The sequence below is a fragment of the Styela clava genome, chromosome 4 (genome assembly GCF_964204865.1).
Source record: "Styela clava chromosome 4, kaStyClav1.hap1.2, whole genome shotgun sequence".
Taxonomy (NCBI): Eukaryota; Metazoa; Chordata; class Ascidiacea; order Stolidobranchia; family Styelidae; genus Styela; species Styela clava.
The window spans coordinates 21601997-21625414 of NC_135253.1; the positions used below are offsets into that span (position 1 = coordinate 21601997).

The 23418-nt window shown below is 37.0% G+C and overlaps 1 protein-coding gene across 1 annotated transcript; it reads right to left on the minus strand.

The window, feature by feature from the left end:
* Positions 1-300: 300 nt before the first annotated feature.
* LOC120326403 (dolichyl-diphosphooligosaccharide--protein glycosyltransferase subunit STT3A-like) lies at positions 301-19361 on the minus strand. Its single transcript, XM_078111644.1, has 17 exons — positions 19203-19361; positions 18388-18480; positions 16978-17160; positions 15617-15835; positions 15059-15183; positions 12013-12177; positions 11383-11563; positions 10796-10951; positions 9865-9956; positions 9090-9245; positions 7872-8060; positions 6540-6656; positions 5848-5950; positions 4617-4706; positions 3976-4074; positions 2654-2769; positions 301-1474 (listed from the first exon to the last, which is right to left on the minus strand). Exons 2-17 carry the CDS (start codon positions 18473-18475, stop codon positions 1436-1438), a joined length of 2118 nt encoding a protein of 705 aa, XP_077967770.1. The 5' UTR covers positions 18476-18480; positions 19203-19361; the 3' UTR covers positions 301-1435.
* Positions 19362-23418: the final 4057 nt, after the last annotated feature.

A 23418-nucleotide genomic window follows, 5' to 3' on the forward strand; every position in this document is an offset into this window, starting at 1 on the left:
TTTTTTGAAACGACTCTTCTTAACGATTGTTTAAAAATTGCAAGCCTCCAAATATGTCGCGATAAGTCGGTTGTGCAAGTTGATGCATAAAGTAAATCCATTACACAATTTTATTATAAATTTTACCTTCTACTTGCTTGGTGTTCCGTAAGGCGAGACAAAGAAGTAGGTGTTGTTGGTAATCAGAGGTGCGGTAGTGATGGTATTCCTAACGCTTAGTCGATGTGCCACACCGCCGAGCAGACAATGAACAAACTAAAATTTCTCTCAAGGTAAAATTAAGCATTACAGGCTACAGAAAACAGGAATCTTTGATTTTATTTAGGAACATTTGCAAAACCTTCACATAATTTTTCAACAATACAGCACAAAGGAGAGTTCATCGGCATAGAAGATATAACAGAGTGTGAAAATATCTTAAATTTGAAACACTTCCAACCGAGCATACACATAATCAAGTAATTACTAAATATAGAGACACCGTCCTATAGGGATTCTTTTCCCCACAAGAGAAAACACGAAAAATTCAACCCCAGAGAAAAATGATTTCAAAATTCCAAGACCCAGTCAAAAGACTAACTACCAGTGTTGGAGAGACATAACTCAGACGTCACACTCCCGAGACTTATAGAAAGCCTAAGATTTGAACCCAGAAATACTGGACTTATACAAAACACTGCAAAAAAATGTTGGTTGTTGAAACTGTTAAATAATAAATGGTAATTATTGACTTTTGAACTTAAAAAATAATAAATGAAACTTTTAAGGTTGCTTCCATAACAGAATTTGCTTCAGATCTTTTTTGCTACTTTTATGAAATGGTAATTGAAGGGAGCTGAAAAGATTTTTAGGAATGCTTTCGACAAAACAAATAACATATCAGTTATATTCTATGTCACAATGGGAGATTTCTCAAGTAGGGCTTTTATATCTCTACTTTAAACTATTTAAATTCCCAAACGATTGAAATTTTGGCAACTTTGCTTATTCCTGACAAGTGTGTTATAATTTTTCTTAACAAGATAAAATAAATTATCTAGGTAATGGATATTTTGTTGAGATGACATCGAATGTTTATGCAAAAAATTGTCCAACTTTTCACATCAAATTATATAATAAGTTGTTAGGTCTGATGGGGAATGGGATAGGAAAAAAGGCACCAGAAAAAAAAAAACAGTTGCTTCAATTTATAATCATTTTTTCACTTGAATATAAAAATCAAAAAACATTTTATCCCCCAATCAAAGCAAGCATATCTTAAAAAATAATTCCGAATCATATTACATACATGCTGCTGTATGTGCTCAAAAACACTCTTGCCGTGATATAGAAATGTAAACTAATCTTTTATGTTTGAAATTAAATGTTTTTCTCAGTTGGAAGAAATTTGATTCGTTATTCATGCTTCAAAAAAGTGCTGCCTCATGTGACCGTATTATGTTCTACTGTTGCCTCTATTTTCAAGATCTTTAACCTAAAATAGACGAGAAAGATGTTAGGAGGGCTTAACAAGGGTCTAGGACTTACATGGGTCAACTTCGGCCCGCGGGTTAAATCCGACCCGTTGGGTAATTCAATCTGGCCCGCCTGATGCTGCCACAACCAAACTAAAACCATTACCTTCCAAGCAGCTAAAAACTAATCTAAAATTCACACTAGATTTATTATCTAAAAAAACAATTTTTGTTGTAATTAACAAGTAACATAAAGTGAATTGCAAGTAGCTTCAAAGCATATAAAATAGTTCAATAACTGTATACCTACTTTTGGGCCACCCTGTATATATAAGTTTTTTTTTAGAAAGGAGCACTCATGAGCCCCTGTTTATCATTCCATTGGTATTTAAGGTGTTTATTTGATTGGTAGATTCCAAATCCCATTATGTTCAAACAATAAATGCTCAACACAAAGCGCAAACATCATGTGAAATAACCTTATCAAGCAATGAAACTAGGAACGAGAAGTTTTTTTGTAAACCAGGGGTCAGCAACCTTTTGTCGTTCGCGGGCCAAAATTAAAGGTTGTAAGTCATTGGTGGGCCGCATATATTTTCAGAAAGTGAAAACCGAACGGATGTTCCTTTTTGTATTGAAAAGCAAGCAGTGATACATGTCTCCAAAACAACATAGATTTATTTCCTCATTGAATCTGATAAAATTTCATTTGAATTTTTTCAGCGGCGTTGAATCCTTTGCACTTAGCATCAAGTTTTCTGTGTTTTGTTGCCATTTGTCTAATTATAATCTAATTATATGCTCATTAAACGAGTAATTGTGGATACTTGTTAGGTTATAATACAATTTAGTCTTATATATAATCGTCAAAACGGCTGTTTTGTTACTATAATTCAGTGAAGTGTCGCGGGCCGGATTATAAAACTCCGCGGGCCGTAGGTTGCCGACCCCTGATGTAAACAAATATGATCAAACAATAAATGCTCAACAAAGTGCAAACACCCTGTGAAATAACCTTATCAAGCAATGAAACTAGGAAGAACAGGGAGTTTTCTTGTGAAGAGTAATGTAAAATCAGTTCTGCGCCTAGCATTGTGTGCCCCATCCAATCCCTCAAGTTATATAGTAATTGAATATGCCAATGTTGAGTAGTCGATCAGCATTCCCCAATGTAGTGTCTAAATAAGCATCAAAGTTACCTTATATATTCTGACAATCCAATGTTCAGTTGTATATGCTTCTTCTAATACGTCAAGTTCAAAATCCTTGTTGCCAATCTCTGCATTTCTCACCCTGTCGTAACCAGTTGGTTTGCCTGAAATAAAATTTAGTTGCTATTGGAGATCAAAATTTCCACAAATAACTTACGGATTAAGATAACAGACAACTAAAAAAGACTTGCTTAGGTGGGCCAAAATTTTTGGGGTTAAATTTTTTTTTTTTTTAAGCTGCGATAGAAGTTGAAGTTGATATAGAAAATCCTAAATCAAAATTTACGCCAGAAACCAAGAAAGTGTTTAATTTATTGACAATGCTCAAAAGACAATTTAAGAAAGTTTGGATCAAGGGGCTGGCAGTCTGAGGAGACAGAATTTAAAATTTTGTCAACCAGAGTCTGAAGTCGCTTATAAAATGCCTAATGTCAGGTGAATTTTCCCACATCACTGCTAGGAAGACGCTTGCATTGTGTTGTGTAGTTTCATAGGTTTAATTTTTGTAGGACAATTCTGTACTTAAGGATTGCTCGCTACTATTCACTGAGTGGTTCACTAATTGCTAGTTTCCTTCCACTAGCCAAAATAGCTTAAACATATAAAAAACCACGGCAGCTCGTCTAGTTACCAGTCCATATTGGACCAGTCCTTGGTTTTCATTAGAGATGTATCTGTATCGACAATATCAGCCACTTTTTCAGTAACAGTAGTGTATCGGTATCAGCTAAATTTAGACCGATATTTCCGGTATATTTAGCTTCTCAATATGATACAGAATGTTTTAAAAAAAAGGTTAGAATACTGATCTTGAAATTATTTTTTGCTTGGATTGATCGTGAAGTGAACTATGAGCCATGCACAACAGTAGACAATTCCTATTAGTATTCTAACACCGAGATCACTAGCGCCAGTGCTCAATGCATCTGATTCAATGGAAGCATTTGAATACCCAACATCTACTTATATTATATGTGTGTGTGTGATATTTCTCTTTTCTGATCCGAAATAATGTGCACTATTAATAATGCTCAAAGATTTGTTTTAAATTGTCTGTCCTGCACACTTGAGGTAATATTTACATAGTATCAGAATATCGGTATCGGAATATCGGTCGTTTTCGAATATCGGTATCGGAATATCGGTCGTTTTCGAATATCGGTATCGGCCTTTTTAACAGATATCGGATCGGTATCGGCGACAAAAGTGGTATCGGTACATCTCTAGTTTTCATATGAATGACATGATAAAAATGCTATAGTTTCGATTTCCTCTCTCTACCCTTATAAATAAGAAAGTAACAAACTTACTCTGCTCTGTATAGACTTGTCCAAATCTGTAATAACACATCTTGTACATCAAGCAGTTGAGGAGAGTAGGAGATCCTTCAGAATCAACACGGAATTCACCTGTGGAGAACAAAATATAAGTTTTAGTAGGGAGGGGGAAGCACCTAGCTCTGAACAAGGCCCTGTAGAAGCATCTACTAATATCTAATGATATCTATGAGGATACTAATAACTGGGGCAGGTAAATGGGTAACCGTGTGTGCACCAGGTTAGGGTTAGGCCATAATTTTATTTTTCTAATTTCAGTTCTATTACTGGTTCGAAGGCTGTCTGCTTATAGGTTTCAGTCCCTTTAAAAACTTGATGTAAATAGGTGAACAAAATTAGTTACCCCCATATTGGTACATACACATCAGGAGCGCCAAACGAACCACCCTTACACCTCACATGGGGTGAAATTTTGAAGATCCCAGTGATTCTTACTTTTCAGTGGCGCTTATACAGAGCAAAGATATCCTCAAAAAAAAACATCAAAAAAGTTGTTCTTTGTCTAACGTTATTTGAGATCGTAGTAGTAAGCTTGCTATCCTAAAGTCGTTTTGAAAACAAAAATGTAACCAGAGATAACCAGAAATTGAATTAGGAGAGTTAAATGTACATACCTGTAGGAGTGTAGTAATCAGATTCCTTTATGTGAGCCCCACGATCTGTTGAACCCCCAATACGAACCATCCACAAGAATTTATTGATATCTGTGACAAAATGAAAAAAAAAATATATATCTTCTCTTCTATATTTTGAATAATATTCAGTTTGTGCGTATCTAAGGACGCCAGCGTGCAATGCACAGATCAGAGCGTCAAGCCTAAATATACTTCAACATGCACCAAAGTTTTTGTCAAACCTTGAATCAGCAATGGAGAACTTTCACTTATGCAATCAAGGCAACAGTCGTCAATCAAGCTAACAGTCGTCTTGTTAGTTCAAACGCAATATTCGGACCGAAAAATTGTGATAACCATGACAAATGCCTATATCTTCATTTTATAATATTTATTAAATTATGAAAGATTTAATTAACAAGAATCAATCATTTCTGGTCAGCACAAGAACATACATCAGCTGGTGTCAGACGGCACTTCCAGTTGTCATCATCCCAGAAGTTTTTGCATCACACGACGGATAAAAAAGTGATAATTACTATCTATCTTGATCGGTATATATGCTGTTAGGTATTTGTCTGTCTATCTGTTAGATACAGATATCTCACGAAAGCGAGGTTAAACCTGCTCCAAATTTTGCATGTGCATTCATCATATCTCAGACCAGATAGGTATTGATCTTTGATGAATTATGTCGTATAATTAGCGAGTTATAGATTAATTAGTGATGAAGAAATTTAGATTTTTGCAAAGTGAAGAATAATTTTTGCAAAGCGAGAGATTTTTGAGACACGCTGAGCCTGAGTGTGTGTGTGTATGTGTGTGCGCGATGCGCAAGTTATACGCCGCTAGATTGTATCTCGTGATTACTCTTTTTAAGCAACGTCCATATCCCTCTTGACACTTTGACATCGTCTGCGCCGGGATTGAAATGCACGACGTTAGAACGGTAAGTCGGCGATGTCCGATCGTAATCTCGTTTTTGTAATTATTCAGATAGGCTTAATCGAAAACTGATTGGTCGGTTTTTTATATCGAGTTTCGGGTGTCCGGCCCAGTAACCAAGTCTATTATCTGTAACTGGCCCATTCAGGAAAGTAATTGTGTGTTCCTGATATAAACTCAAAGAAATTAAATACAAGAGCAGGAGGGCCATGAGTGTCGAGTTTTTTGAAAAAAGGAGCCAGGAAAGTTCAAGAATGACTGCTATACGAGACTAAACAAGACTTACCATCAGAAGAGTATCCAGTCAATCCACCAAATATAACCAGCACGTAATTCACATCCAACTCTCTCATGATTTCATAGGCATGTTCCTCTGTGGATGCCATGGCCTGAAAAAATGTTTTTTAATAAATAATCAAACTTAGATCACAATTTGTAATTAAGGAAGTCCATATCTCAAATTTAATATTCGAATCAATCCAAAACAAATTACATTTGATATTTTATATTCTTGATTTTGGGAATAATTAAGGATAGCATCAATGGGGAAAATGGTGCACTAGAAGTATGTGTACCAATATGGAGGTAACTAATTTTGTTCGCTCACTTTACATCAAGTTATGTAAAGAGACTGAAACCTATGGTCAATGGGTATATTCACTTGGCTAACACAGACAGTCCAAATCTCTCATCAAATATACATAAATTTCTAAGTGTTTTTCTTGTCCTCTTAGAACAGAGCTCCTCTCAGAGCAGAGGCATAGCCAAGAATTTTCTAAGGAGAAGTCTGAAATTTTCAATTGCAGAGTTGGACTGTATCAACTAGCATGCGTCTTCAAGAGTTTTGGGGGTTTAAAATGCGTTTCAAGCCACGAAAACTTGCCATGAATATACAGGAAAATGATTTTGTGTGTTTTTGCGTGTTTCATGACAGTCTTCTCATGTTTTGGCGTGTTTTTTGGAGTCAATGCTACGTACCTGTCCTACTCTTGATATATGTGTGTTATTCCATGTGTTATTATCAACAAGAATTGTCCGATTCGCCATCGCTGTTATCTGGTATCCATAATCCCACCACGACATCACTTTTGCATCCTGAATAGAAAAAAATTATTTCTAGTTTAGCGGATTTGCTCATAGAAAGGCCTCGAACACTGAATTATTAACAGGTGAAGGAGGCTTATCTTCACACGACTGAATGCTCCATGCACAGTTTTTGTGCGTGATGGATTTACTGACAGCGAATGAGTGAGAGCTCACAGCCAATCGAGTTCGATGACTAGAAACCTTTTTTTAAACTCCAGAAGTGTGTGTACCATATGGTAGCAACTAATTTTGTTAGCGTATTTTATATCAAGTTGTGTAAAGGGAGTGAAACGTATGGACAGGGGATATATTCAGTTGACTACCACAGACAGTCTCGAAATCGTAATAGAACTAAAATAAGAAATAAATTACGGCCTAACCCTAACCTGGTACACATACTGCAGAAGTACCATATTATCTACCAGCTTCAGAGGCTATACTAATGTCTGTGCTTGGTTACAATTTACAACTGTCACAGGAAAAACTAGTAAAACAGTAAGAAAAATATGATATTGCCTCAGCAAATAGAGCACCTAGTGTCAACACGATTTGTTCTAGTCCGCTGAATTATTTGTCATCATAGGCAACGAGAAGGCAATTTCATTCCAATTCAAGTCTATACCATTTAAGCTACCATTTATGGTTAATCTAGAATAACCACTACTGAGAACAATTTCTTCAAAGCTGAGGGCATAACTCTATTTCCCATTTTATACCGTGAAAATGATAGAATTCTTATATTTAGTAGAGAAAACAATAATCTTTTCTGCGCCACTCCCTCTTGCCAGGGATGCATATTCTGTCAGAGTCAGGGGTTCGAGTCAGAATCCCATACTTACAATAGTTATTAAAAGAAGTCAAAAATTGTTTTTGGAGAAACTCAAAACGCATTAAGTTTGATAAGTGTTCTCGGAGCTACCGAAGTATTCACACCGAGATGGCGCACAACCTAACATAGTATGTGTTACTAACCAGGTTAGGGTTCGGGATGTGCGCCATACTGGTGCACATACTTCGAGAGCGCCAAGTTTCCATATCAAGAATATATTTTCTTGGGGTTCGGAGGTAGCAGACATAATTTATCTGAACACAGAAAATTTAGCAACCTCGCCAATTTTTTTCGAACAGGTTTGAGCAGGGGTTCCAGATAAGCTTTGTCCATTGCTTGCAACAACATCTCAAAATCATTCAAAATCAAAACAAAATATCAAAATCTTATCCTACCTCAGGAGTATTATGTCTCAGCCAGTAATAAGCTTCTCGGAAGTCATCAAATATCACACGACCCCCGTCATGACCTTTTGCAGAAAGTACAATAGACGGGGAAGAGTAGGCTTCAGATGTCACCCACACCGAGTGCAATGCGTACATTGATAGGAATAATGTCATCATGAAGACTACGCCAGTTGCAATCTGAAAAGAGAATTAAATAGGAGTTATTTTTATGTGTTTTTCGCTCTGAACAAGGCCCTGTACAAGCAGCCACTGCCTTCATAAGGAACCACTACATTTTGTAAGGACCAGAATATTCCGCTTTGACTATAATAGAAGTGTTTCTGTTCATCATAATTCAGATTAGGGATCCTTTGTAAACACACACCGCCACCAGTGCAATCTGTCTTACTAGCTCTCATCCTACCTGAATAATTACTAATTTTGGTGCTCCCGAAGTATGCGAACCAAGATGGCGGGCATCGGAACGTAACATGGGTAACAGGTTAGGGTTAGGCCATAATTTTTTTTCAATTTTCCTTATTTTAGTCCTATTATCAGTTCGAAGACTAGCCAAGAGCCTCCCATAGTATTTATACCTAAAATTATGGCCTAACCCTAACCTAGTACACATATTACATTCCGATGTCCACCATCTTGGTTCGCATACTTCGGGAGCCCCCTAATTTTTTTATTTTGTGCAGTGGCAGGAGTGTTTTTTGGCGGGGGCTTTGAATATAAAATCAGATTCAGTTTGTCTCGGGTTATGCAGGTGCAACAGGTGGCCATGCGGAACAACCCCGGCCATCCCTGGGGTATACAATTTATCGCTGCAAACAAAACTTGGTACACACATACTTTGGAAGGGCCTTCCTGTTTAGCATAAGCCAGTGAGATGGTGGTGAGAATGGTGTTTGGATTTTCGAGCAAACTCTAATTCAATTTGCAAAGTTAACACTATTCATTCAACACTTTAACCAATAGTACATTGTATCCACAATTCACAGATTCACTCCAAACAATGCACTAGGCATGCAGCAAATAACTAATTCGTGAAACCGCAGGAGCCGCAGTTTAAAAAGTTCGAGAGCCACTGCTTTAGAGCATATGAATGAATCATGACAACAATCCTACATCGTCAAAAACAATTATTTTTTTGAAGCAAAACTACGATATCAAAATACCTTGAATACGGATTAAAACAAGGAATCAAATCAATAAAAATCCAACCTCATTCTTGATAGGATAAGTAGAATCTGGCTTCTTAGCTTTCTTCTCCTTTGCTTGCACAGAATCAAGATTTTTCATGTAGGCACATAAAATATGATTGGCTCCAATACCAGCAAGAATACACATCACTGGTGCCAGAACTAACATAAGACGAACCTGTGAATATTATAGAGGTTTTTGTTGCAAAATTGATTCCAATACTGTGTAGCAGAGGACTGAGACTAGGTTGGATTTGGAATACTTTGATGCAGTGGTTCTCAACCTGGGGGGTGAGGCGCACCCCACAAAGGGGGCGTAGACAATTTTTTGAGGGGCGTGGCTGCAATTAAAAATAAAAATATTTTTTCGATTTGATCTTGCCAGCCTTTGGATATTGGATATTTGCATTTCATAACTTTTTATTTATTTCATTATTTAGGTTCCATCCTTGTATTTTCAACGTGTTATTTATAAGGCGCAGCTTAATAAGTTTGGGAACTACTGTTTTAGATCATTGATCAATTTTTCATCTTGCTTGATGGTGTAGCTGTTAACTTACAAAAATGCCGCAAAATTTGGGGTGGAATATTGCACTTTCTATATTTGAGTATTGATAATTTTGAATGCCACATTAGTCGCAATGCACAGCAATTATAGCAAAGTAATCCATAGGTACACACTCAGTGACTAATAGGGATTTTAGGAAAAAATTTAAGCCAGTTGAGAACAGACAGAAATTCATTTCGGTTTGATGGTTTATTCTGCCCAGATACGCTTCAGTGCATGAAAAACATACCATGACAGCAGCAAAGTACATGCTTGTTATTCCATACATGATGATGAAAATATTGTGATCTGTCAGTTTCTTGAAGCAAACGTACAATCCAACTGCAATAAACAAATTATAGTCAAGGCTTAACGTCTTCTTAGTATTGAGCAAATGAATAATTGCCTTAATTAGTATGAAAAAATGGACGACTTAAAAGCAAGGGTATTCAACCTTCGGCCCGCGGGGCAAATGCAGACAACTGGAAAAAATTGTGCAGTCGCATATCATTAGATTAATAACCAAAATATTTGTACGTGTAACTACTAGAAAGCCTAAGTTAATGGTGCCGTGGTTTCACCCATTTATTTGTTCTGCCCCTCCAGAAATAAAGGTTGCACATCCCTAAGCTGAGGGATATCAGCGTAGAGTTCTGAAACAAGTATTTTGAGCATGCTGAGAGTTGTTATACACATATTGCCCTCTAACTACCATACCACCGATGGTCACATGAACTATTGCTATAGAATTTGAACCTTAAAGCATTATCAAGCATAAGTATACTAATATATAGGACAATAAACCAACTATAGACACCAAATTACTTAGCAGATAAGTCAGTTTGGGCAGAGAAATATTTATGAGGTAAATCATTCCAGAAGCATGAACTTGAATGGTAAAGGAAGTCAAGTCATTGATACCTTCTGCAGTACCCACAATGGAATCCAAGCCTGCATTCTCTCCAGCAGAGTATTCAAGCTAGCATACCCTAACACTTAGTACAATAAATAAACTACAGATACACACCAACAGCTGAAGTTAGTTTGTGCATAAGAATTCTTGGCAGAATAAGCCATAGCCAAGTCATGGACAATCCTGCCAGAAGACAATTATAATCTAAAAAGCTTCTCCCAACCCCAAGGCTTACCACTACAAGCCAGAAAAACACTAAATAACTTACCGGGGAAGAAAAATACCAGCAATTGTAAATCAAAGTAGAAGGAAGACCAGGCTGTCGGTTGATGTTCAGAGACTGATGCAATGATTGGAATATTATTCTTCGCGTAACTTGGATCCAGGAGGGAGTAAAACCTGCCGGTCCAGGGAGCAACTTTGCCTGAAATAAGAAATGAATTAGTATGTCGTACCAGTGGCACAGTCAGGATTTTTTTAACGCGGGGGCGGGGGGTTACGATAAAATTAAAACAGTGCGTCAAAAATGCAATTCACAACACAGCAAGGGTGTTTAAAAAACTAAAAATTGTGTGTACAGCAAAATTCCTTAGTATAGTCTGCCTCCCTTTGCCAGACATTGTTTGACAAATATGACTTATTTCAAACATCTACTAATCGTCAACAATTAATCCGTAGAATAGTCGATATTAACCATGTCGCGTTGTTCGCTGTTCATCCTTTTCACAAATGAGCTAGCTATTTTTTGAAGAGAAATAAACGTAACCGCACTCCTGCGAATCTTATAAGCCCAGTGAAAAATTTTAGGACTTTATGGACATCATGAACATTCTAAAGAAAATTAAGTTAACAAACCTGCCAATGTCAAGAAAGCAACAATGCCAGCTACAACAGTACCGATCAAATAAACCATGAATCGCCATAATACTTCAAATTGTGCTGTTGAAAGCCTGCTGCGGACGTACGTTACGAATGCTACGATCTGACATAATCCAAAGACTCCCAATGCCCCCATGTGTTCAGATGTTTGTACGGGCTGTATATAGAACAGAAATAAAAATCGTGGTACTCCCGTAGTGTGTGTACTAGCTTAGGGTTAGGCCATAGTTTTAATTCCGATTTTCCCTATGAGTTCGGGGACTGTCTGTGTTAGCCAAGTGAATATCCTCTTCCCATAGGTTTCAGTCCCTTTACACAACTTGATGTAAAGTAGGCGAAAATACTGGTACACACACTTCTGGAGCGCCAAAATCGCAATGTGAGATAGGCAAGATAAAGTAATTATAAAAAAAAGGTAAAAACATGAGATTATTTCAATAATATTCTTTTATCGTTTATGGTCAGTGTGATGGCCAAAGAGGCTTAGAGTGGTGGACCTAACTACGCAGGAACAGTAATGTTCCGCGGAGCACAGTTTGAGGAACGCTGCTTTAGAGAGCTTGTGAATAACTTGCAAAAAATAACAGATTAAAAACAATAACTTACCATGAACCCTACGAATGAGATTTGCATTGACAGAATAGTCCCGACACAATACACAGTTGTATAAGCAACATACATTCGATGAGAAAACCTTCCAGTTATTATACAAACCAACACATGGATGGGAATCAAGTTGATCAGAAAAACGTAGCCTCCCCACGACGATACCTGGAAAATTAGTTTATTTGAATGTGATTTAAAGTTTTAATCGCTGACAATTTGACAAGTTATCGATAATGTTTACTATGCAATTCAAGAGTTCTGCTGCAGAATGACACAAATGTATTTCTGTGACATTTTGTCTGACCAAAATCAGACTTCTTCAGACAAGCAGTTTACAATTATTATGGATTATTTTCTTCTTTTTTAAAGAATTTGATCAAAGCAAAGTTACGGGCACTCAGTAAAAATCAAGGAGACTGACTGATCTCTGAGCGAAGTTACGAGCAGACGCTATACCTAGAAAAATAGGTCAATTTACAATAGTCACGATTTTTATAAGCTCAGATACACTCGTTCAGAAACCAAAAAGATGCATCTATGAGAAACTTTGGGAGGACACACTCAATCAAAGGTAAAGAGAGTCATCTATGAGAAGGAAAGTTACAAGCTGACCATGTAAATTTTGGCGATGCATCACCTGAATAAATATTTTATTTTAAAGTGATATAAAGTTTTAACGTCTGCCAAGTCAATTTCAAGTTGTCTACTATGCAATTCAAGAGTCCTACTGCGGACTAACACAAATGTATTTCTGTAACGTTACGTCTGACCAAATTCGGACTTCTCCAGACAAGCAGTATACAACAATCCTGGAGTTTATATTTAAAGAGAATTTAATCAAAGCGAAGCAAAACAGGCACTCAGTCTGAAGTAACAGAGACTGACTTCGCTCTAAACAAAGCTACAGGCGACTGCTGAAATACTAAGGACTGCAGAAACCATGATGATTTATGGTGGTAAAACTGGTAATATTATGCTATAGTCTAGCAATAGTTCATTAACTAAAACTGCTTCAAATAGGGATGGGCAATATAGAATACCGAATCCGGACGATTCGAATCCCAAAGTATTCGAATCCGACGGGATCCGATAACAGGATTCGGTTTCCGCCTCTCCGGCGCCAAGCGTCAATTTTTGTATTTCGAGTTTCTAATTTATCAATTATATTAAAGACGAGTGTTTTTTCTCACGTCGAAATCTCACGAGCGTTTTTTCTCACGTGGAAATCTCTCTCGTTTAACTTAACTTGCGTCTGCTCGTAAAATCGGTAAACATCAAACACTGTAATCTCAATCTGCATATTCAGAACAAGAAGTTGGCGAAGTACACCTCACGGCGAAGACTCGTTATTGCACCGTTTTTGCGTTCTACTGATTTGCTATATAGCTAACGTATAATAATAATAATTATTTGTGCCGACTTACTAGCGATAATCTGATTGCAACAATCTTCAATTGTTTACAGACGTGCCTTGCTTCATTTTACATTAAGATATCTCGAGACCTGCGAGTTTTACCAAAAAAAGATGCATGTAAACCAAAAGCCAGGCGTTAAATGTTATAACATTGCTTGCGATTGATTTAGATCAAATATTATATACGAATAATTTATTACACCATTTTCCGAAATACAAAGTTATATCGCAATACGCGAAAATCTGTTACATTCAAACTCCACTCTCAAAACATTACATTTGTTTCGGTCCGTTTCTATCGTTCAAGATAGACGAACGTTTGATCGAGTGTCTGCAGTAATTTTGTCGCTGGTAAATTTAAAAAAAAGTTGCCACATCTGGCGAAGATAGTGAGGTATTGAGTTTAATTAGGGCCAAGTCTGTGTAGATAATGATATGTAACGATAATCATAGAAAATGAATTAGTCTTTAGATGTTATTACCTAATAACTAAGTACACCGTTTTCCGAAATACAATGTTATTGCAATACGTGAAAATCTGTCACATTGGAATTTCACTCTCAAAAGATTACATATTTTTCGGTCCTTCCCTATCGTTCAAGATAGACGCGTGTTTGATCAAGTGTCTGTAGTATTTTAATCGCCGATAAATTTAAAAAAAGTTGCCGCATCTGGCGAAGATAGTGACGTATTGAGTTTATGCACGGCCATGTCTGGGTAGATAAAGTATGTAATGATAATCATAGAAAAGGAATTAGTCTTTAGATGTTATTCCCTAATAACTAAGTACGAAATCGCGTTTACGGTAACTTGGTTTTACGAGTCTTGCTCGCACAGAATAAAAAGTTGATTTTAATTGATAGTGGTTAAATTTAATATTATACAACGGCGCATAGGTTGCAGTGGCCACACGCTGGTCCTGCATCTAATTAATTCTCAGCGGGTATGTTTTAGTTAGTACACTCGGCAGACTAACATTAAAAATGATTTAACCCCGTTTCATATCTATTTTTGTATTTAACCGCTTACTATTATAGTATGTAAACCGTGCCTGAATTTAGCATTTCAGTATTTAGGGATTACATACATTTGGAACAAATTGAAGGCAAAAAAAAATAATAATCCTATAATAAGTTTTATTGTCCTGAGAAATGCCTGTTTAGTATCAAATGAAATCCAATGCTCAGGACATTCCCAAATAAATAATACATTTATAGTTATACATTTAAAACTTTTTAACATCTGAATCCAGCATTGTGGAAATTCCCACTTTTTTGAATAAGTATGAAAATAGAATAGGATTCGGTATTCTGGATTCGATTTTACTATTCTAGAATATTCTAGAATAGTAAATTATTCTACATTGCCCATCCCTAGCTTCAAATTAGCATAAACAGCTAAAAGAATAGTTACGATTAGTTAAGCCATGGTCCTCTTGGCTAGAGTTACCACCATAGCATTAGACCTAACTAAGTCAACGGGATGAAATCCTTGAATTTAACCTCTCAGCCAGCTCACACACGATGCACACAATTTGATAGGCGATGCCAATGAAAGATTCTGACGCTCGACAAATAGCAGGTCTGTAGCAACCTGTGAGCTATTTTAAGAGCATTTACATAAAAAACTTACCATGTAAAAATATGCAAGAGAGCACAAGATTCCCCAGAACACACTTCCAGTCTTGACTGCTTTTATCCAGAGGAAATAAGTGAACAACATACAGAAGATAGCAATTCCTTCATTATCATAAGAACCTAGAATAGAAAATGAAAAAGATTGGAAATGAAAAAATGGTGTTGGTACAGAAGTATGATATGAATGGGTTTGTTGGATAACGTTTAGACAGTGATAGCTACGACCACCTCGGAAAGTTAAGAGGACAAACTGTTTAATGCTGAAATATTCCTAAAGGATTGAGAACCATGGGTTTGAAGAATATTTGATGGAGGAAGCCATCCATAAACGACCATTGGTAGCCTTAACCACTTCAGTTCATGCGTCATACAACATAAGCAATAAATGAAATCTCACAGCCAACAGAACATGGCAGCTTTCATGAACTAGTAATCAAATAAAAGGGGCCAGGCCACAGTCCATTATCTTAATTTCCTCTCCTCCTTCGGATAAAAATCAAAACATATCATCTTATTCTAAAAAAGCATCTTCTGAATAACGTTGAATTCATACCTGCTACAGATCTTGAGATATAACCCGGAACTACCGAGACAAAAGCAGCTGCGGCCAACCCAGCCCCTGGGTTTGCAAGCTCCTTCGTGAGATGGTAAGTTACTATGGTGGTGAAAGATGAGAAGAGAGGTGCCAGGAACACACACACGTTTCTGATATCAATCGTGATATGGAAGAAATTCAGAGCATGATAAAGGGCAGCTGATGTCACCATAAGACCTGAAAAATATTATGTTAGTGCAATTAATGTGGTTTGCTCTCAATAAGGCTTCAGACAGGTAAATACAGTGGAACTTCAGCAAGGACAAGTAGTATTCTATTCAAGCAGTACACTAGTACTGCTGATACCGATGCCATATATGACCTGAAAATAAAAGTTAAACTAAATAAATTTTATATATATTCTGGCAATAAATAAGCAAACCATACCCTTGTATATTGAAACATCGGTGCTCCCGAAGTATGCGAACCAAGATGGCGGACATCGGAACGTAACATGGGTCACAGGTTAGGGTTGGGCGATAATTTTTTTCAAATTTTCGTTATTTTAGTCTTATTATCAGTTCGAAAACTAGCCAAGAGCCTCCCGTAGTATTTATAGCTAAAATTATGGCCTAACCCTAACCTAGTACACATATTACATTCCGATGTCCGCCATCTTGGTTCGCATATATCGGGAGCCCCAAAACATCAATATCAAATGGCAAATGGAACCATTTCTTAATACCTATGCACTGTCTATATGGCGGCCCGATATCCTTCTACGGATGAAACCATTCAAACGGAGATTGGGATCATATCTACCACTAATCCCAACTTACTGTCTATATGGCAGCTCAATGAGACTCTCATAGAGAAGGCTATTTTTTAAAAGACAATTGGGACTTTATTTATGCAACTTTGAAAATTTAATAAACATTATTGAAATGCAAGACTTTTGTATCACCGAGTACAGCCTTTTGATTTATATTACCGGTAGATCCTCGCAGCCAGCGCATATGGCACCACTAATACAAAAGCACACCTGTGACCAGTGGTTCTCAACAACTTTTTTTAAGCCACGCTACCTTTTTAGAATTGACAATCCCGTGCCCACCTCAAAAATAACTACGGTAGCTAACAATAAACCACAAATAACAGATAGTAAAATGAAAGTATGTTTAATTCAAAAAACACATCCAGGATAAGTCGGGCATGATCAAATCTAACAAAAATTTTATTTTTAATTAGCTTTACGCTTTCTCAAAAAATTGCCTATGCCCCTGTTGTGGGGCGTCCCCCACAGTTTGGGAACCCCACCCACAGACCATCACGAATATACCAACTAATAAACGATATCATTAAAATAGTCGAATACAAACCAGGATATATGGTTCCACCGATAATTCTTCCAAGAGGATACCATGCCGTATCGTCAAACCAGTTATGAAACTTGTAGAAACCTTCTTCTGTCAGATACCTTGTCGTCCGATAGTTGAAGTACGGATCAAATTCGTGAATAACAGACTCAAAACGAAGAACAGAGAACAGTCTGACAGAAAATGCTATAAAAAGAAAATTCATGATTAGTAATAAATAGTCTGTTTGCTCAGAGATGTAACAGTCAAACATTTTCACACTTTAAATATAAATTGGCAGAGACTAATGATAGATTTAATTTTTGCTATGAAAAATGCATTAGACAACCAGCAATAAGAAATATGTACCGGTACTCATATGTATGTCTCACAGAGAATGCTATAGAAAGAAAATTTATGATCGATGTGTTTGCTCAGAAAATGACTCAGACAAGCAACAACAGACATGTATACTTGAAATAAGTAAGCAGGAAACTCTTAAGACTTAAGTTGCCCTATTTATGAAATTTTACTTTAGCCATCTCATCTTTAATAGTTTGATCTCAAAATCAAACATAGTGCTGATGTCTCTCTCGCTCTGTTTGTCAGATTAGGTTGAGATCAATATAGGCCCCAGCTCAGGGCTACTCAACTGGCGGACAGCGGTCCGAATCCGGACCTTTTGAGTCATTGATTTGGACCGCATTCAATTATTTATTTCAGATCATTAGCCCCACTTTTGAAGTTTTCTTTTATGAAAAGAACTAAAACGACATAATAAACAATCTTGATTGGCTAATAATCATTAGCCGGCTGAGCTAGTGCGTGTTTAAGGATGCCGAAATATAATTTTTGAAAAGGCCGGACCCAAATAATTTTAAAGTTGTGTATGCGGATCTTCGGTAAAAATAGTTGAGTAGCCCTGCCCTAGCCGAATAGACCTAATACCATGATCATGGGTAGATGGGATCATAGGTACAGGTGGTTGGGCTAAAAGAGTCAAGAGTCAACGTTGGAGTATGATCAATCGCTTCTAGGGATGAGCCAAAATCAAATTGTTGCAACTTGGGGAAATATACCATTAATGTCAATCTTATTTTTAACCAGTTTTCTTTAAATTGATCAACTTTAGGCCGGGTTAGGCCAGGCAATAAAGGGTGGATTCTGAAATTTCTAACTGCCAAGTTAGATGATAAATCAGACTGGGTCCAGCAGGAGATCGGAAAACGTGGGTATTCAGAAGTCTTTGAGGGTCTAAAAACGTCTGATGCAGAAAATTTTCTTTCTACATTTCAAGTGAGGGGTTTCGACCCGCAAATTCACCCCACCTGGGTTACCCCCTGGGTTAGGCTTTTATTACACCTTCCTAACTTGAAATAAACAGGATTAAAAAAAAAAACCTTATGTTTAATGAAGATAAACAAATGCACTTACATAAAATACAACACACTGCCAGTACCATCATCTTCAGCAAAGTGTCTTGCTTATCAAGAGACATTCGAAGGAATCCTGAACGACCCATCTTAACTAAGAATAAAAAGACTGTTTAGCTCTTGTACAGCTGTAAAAATTTTCAGTAGTATTTTGTATATTCAGCACGGCTCTGATTCTAATAGCCCCCACATTGAAAGACATCAATTATAACAGTCAGCAGTGCATACCCCTCTTCTACGAGACAGTCCAGGCCCCCATATCTGCAATAAACTAAAAGGAAGCGCAGAAGGAGTTAGGATTGATGTTCAAAAATTGTTACGCTACGCCCACTACTGCACTAGAAGCACTTGAGGTACGAAACTACAAGAGACCCCACGTTTTTAAATTCCAGATCATGGTTTGGCTGACCCAAACACCGTAACACAAAAACGCTGTAACAAGGCAGCAACGAAAGCGAGTACAGTAGTAATCAGGTTATGACTTGCAGGTGACAGGACTGCAGGATGAGGTTATCCATGATATTTCCTCTACAACCAGACAACTGAACTGACATTTTCATATAGGCCTAGCCTAGCCTATTTCAATGTGCATTATTGAGTACGCAAAAGGCCTAAAGTGCAACCAGCATAGGATACAGATGTGTATGGCAGTAGTGTGCAATGGACTACAGCGCACCACTTTCTACTGCAATCGCTTATTCATGTACCGGTATTCGTTTGCTTGAAGACTCAAGAGACTTGCAAAGTGTCTCATCTTCATTCAATAATAGCAAAACTACGACAACACTTCAACAGTCTATATTCATTTGTACATACCTTTTATTTATTATTTCCCCGCTATCCGCAAAAGAACATCCGACGAAAATCCCTAGTTCGTTCCAAAATTCACATTAAAAACAAACAAAACCTAAAGCACCAACGAAGTCCAAGAACCAAACAATCCACGTCGCAGACATGCCACATCAACCGGTGTATGACGTCATCACTCTTCTACGTGTCAAAATTTTTGGGAAATATTTTTCAAATTTGCATGTTCCTGGTGTATTTTCAAAATTTTAAATGTTGAATTTCATCATAATATTTAAATAAAATATATTTTTCTGTCATGTATTGTCGTAAGATCCCTGTAACTCAATAAAACTATTCAAGCATGACTAAGTAAAACAAAAACCAAAAAATATAGGTGATTTTTCACTGCAGGGTAATTTCTGGTGGTACAGGTGGTATATTTCTTGTTGGGGCTCATGTTTTGACTTGAAAAATTTTTAAATATATCCTATTGTGCACTTTTTTCATAGAATCAAAAGAGCAAACATTTATAAAGGACGTATATGCGCAAGTAAATGTAACTACCTTCGCCGGAACATTTCATTATGATAAATATGTGTTGTGGATAGATTCGACCAGCTTTTTTTGATTTTTATTTCCAAGTATGAGTATACTGTATACGTTTGGGGTGGAATTTTAGATTTTAATTTTGTTTACTATTGTTTTTTTTTCTACGATCTTTGCCAGTCTTCCGATATGACACACGACTTATGCTTGAATAACTTCGGAACACATCCGGTAGATGTCGATAAAGGCACACACACCAGTCAAAAACCGGCTCAATGAAACATTCTGATGTGCCCTCAAATAAAGCCACAGAATTGCGAATCCTACAATTTTTCCTCGAGAGTAATAATAGCAATGATAGCACGTACGTCGAACGCACCAACAGCCCAACATACGAGATGGTAAGCAAATTCGATGTGACTGCCATTTCACCTGTTGTGACGTTTCTTCTGTTACCCTCTGCGAGTCGATGATATAGCCAGCGTGTTTGACTTCGGTTTGAAATCATATATAGAGTACAGCCGGTGTTAACAAAACAATGTAAATTGCTGACGTTTCACAAGGACAGAGAAGTTGTTCTGTGCAGAAATTCGAAACGTTGGCAAATTTCATCGTTTTGCGAATATCGGTTGTACTCAAAATTTTCTTAAAACGAATATACCTCGTAGCAATGATGCCAATGGGAACTCTTCGGGTTAACACTAGAAATGAATTGTTTGTGTGAGAGTACTATTTTTACCATGGTATTGCAATTTTAAGGAAATTTACTCAAAGCAAGGAAAGCAAGGCCTCGCACACTCAAATGGAAATGAAGAAGATTCATCTCTGAGCGAATTTAGGATGGAATTTACATATTTATCCGGGGGAAAGGAAAAAAGATAAAATGGCTTAACCATATGACAAACCACGGCCTCTCGTCCAATTACCATTTCATGTCGGATATTGGATTAGTTAGTTATTTGTTTTCGGAAACATTGACTTGATGGTGGAGGAAGCCGTAATCGACTAGGGCAGTGGTTCCTAAACTGGGGGGCGCGAGAGGTCACAAGATGGAATCGAAAATTTACATGTAACGGCTCCTGAAATGGCCTCCGCGTTCGTTAAAAATACCAGCTTTTTCGTGGTATAATAAATTTGTCTGTCTCGTAATAACTACAAGAATTCAAAATGTCTCTCTATTTTAATTCATTTGTGTTCAAGGGAACTCGCGGTTGCGGCGACTCATGTCAAAATAAACTCATCTCCGATATATATATATTGCACTCGTGCGAATTCGTTGTCTTCATTAGGAAGATCTGGCATAATATCCCAGAAAGTATATTTGATTCAGTACAATTAAAATACATATAAAGTATATTAGTAGATGAAAATTACATATTCATCGACTCAAAATCCCCGCGGTACGGATCCTGAGTCAGTCCTCGAGATTACGCCAGTCGTTATAAAAGCCGACTTTGTCAACGGATATGTAACGGTTTTCCTGTTGAATAAAATATCAATCCATGACCGATATACTCATTTAAAATGGTTGCTGTATTCATATTTAATTGTGATAAATTAAATCTGCGATTGCGTCGATAAAATAAAAGCACCACTTCTCCAAAATACCACGGTAATCCGCAACCCTAAAAATGTGTGGCAAAGTGCCCGATTACATTTTGTTTTGATCCATTATTTTTTTTTTTATGACAGCTGAATGCTGTACCTCTTTTGCTGGCTGTTTCATGTTTTACTATGTCATTTTTTGCCAACTTCTCATGTGCAATTTATATAGTGCATACCGGTACTTCACCTTACTGTGACGGAAACTCGTCGTCGTCTACTTTCCACATATAATAGCTATCAAATGGCAACCCAGTTGCTTGGGACGCTACTTCAGTCCTTTTTAGTGCTGGGTCGTATGACTCAGCATTATTTTATGTTTTGAATTCATCGATGCGCATCTTAAACACCAGATGTCGCTAATGAGCCTTCTTCTGAATGAATCGTACTGGCGGTTCTTGTAGTGTGGTTATTTACAATTAAATTTAGTTCGAATCTATTGTCTTTCCATGATTTGTGCATTTTATTTCGGATCTATTGTTGTCTTTCCATGATTTTTGTATTTTTGAAGATAATTTTTCCTTTTTTGTTGTCGAATCCACTGTTGTCTTTCCATGATTTGTGTATTTTATTTCGAATCTATTGTTGTATTTCAATGATTTGTGTATTTCTGAAGATAAATTTTCGTTTTTTTGTTGTTCTATATGCTTCATTGCTATATTTGCTGCTTTAATACAGTACCAAGGTGTCGCTGACTAGATGACTCATTGAGTCTATTCGCGACCCCTCGTCAATTGCGATGAATCAATGTTTTTCGTTTTTTTCAATTTACTGTGTTTTCTTTTGCCTCATATTGATTCTTGCATGACGAAATAAAATATCTGAATCTGAATCTGAATTGTATTCTTGCCAAATTCATCATTATGAGCTGTCCCTACAACTCTCACTCCGCTCTATTGCAATGCTCGATTAATTTTAAGATATCACCGTTACAGAAATTCTTTAGTCTGCGATAAAATCCCACGGAATAAAATTTATTTCAAGTCGGTAGTTTTAGAACACTACTGGTGTGCCGTATTCTATAATCTCGCTTTTACAATAAAGAAATAGGTGTCATGGTTCCATTCGAGAACAAAAAAAGTAATTATATAATCGTCTTCGCGACACAAGAATATGTCGAGGGAAATTTCTGATTTAGGGAGAATAAACAGCGAAATCAAGATTTTTACAGCTTACGGTAAATAGCACGCCACGCTTACGAAAACAATCGAGATTCAAACAAAATGCAATCGCAAACGCCTTAGCGACTTTATTTTTCAGTGGTCAAGGGCCGGGGAAACGTCCACATGCATAATAACTATTAAAAAAAGGATTGAAATTTACATAAATTCATTTGTACTTCTCCATTTTGTTTGAAACGTTAGGCAAGCGCAGAAGTCTGTAATTGTTGCTTATTTTTAATTAACACATATTAAATAATTTTGGCATCGTTCAATAGTGATGAAGTAAACAATTGATTGAAATTTTACATGTCTTATGTAAACGTTTAAGCAGAAAATACATTAAAGCATAGGTTTATTGCGTGTTTAGTTTTACTAAAGAATTAGTTTGGCTTTACCAGGTATTGCAAACTGAGGGGAAAAACGAGAATGTATGATGACCAAGCATTACTTGGTTTTATACATACGACAGTGAATGGCGAAGTTGTACTACGAAGCGTTTTATGTCTAAACAATCTGAGCATTTTAATACATAGCGACCTGCCCACCAAAAAAGCATTTTTTCAAAGCAAAAAGGAAGGGGGGGGGGGGGCGCGAAGTTCGTAAAATTTTTCAAAGGGGGGCGCGGCTCGAAAATTTTAAGAACCACTGGACTAGGGGTTACGTGAACCATCATACGGCGGCGAGAACAGTGGTTCTTAATCTGGGTTCGATCGAACCCCTGGAGTTCGGTGGAGCTGTTCCAGGGGTTCGAGGAATGCCGTCTGAAACAGTTGCATATTATGAGACTTTTTTATCATCTTGCCTACTAATTATGCAAAAATACCTATAGGTAGGGTTGCCATATTTTTTGACTTCAAAGCGGGACGCCTTTTCCGATTTTACTACTACATAGGCTACATTTAAGCCATCCCGGCTGTCTTCATTGACCATAT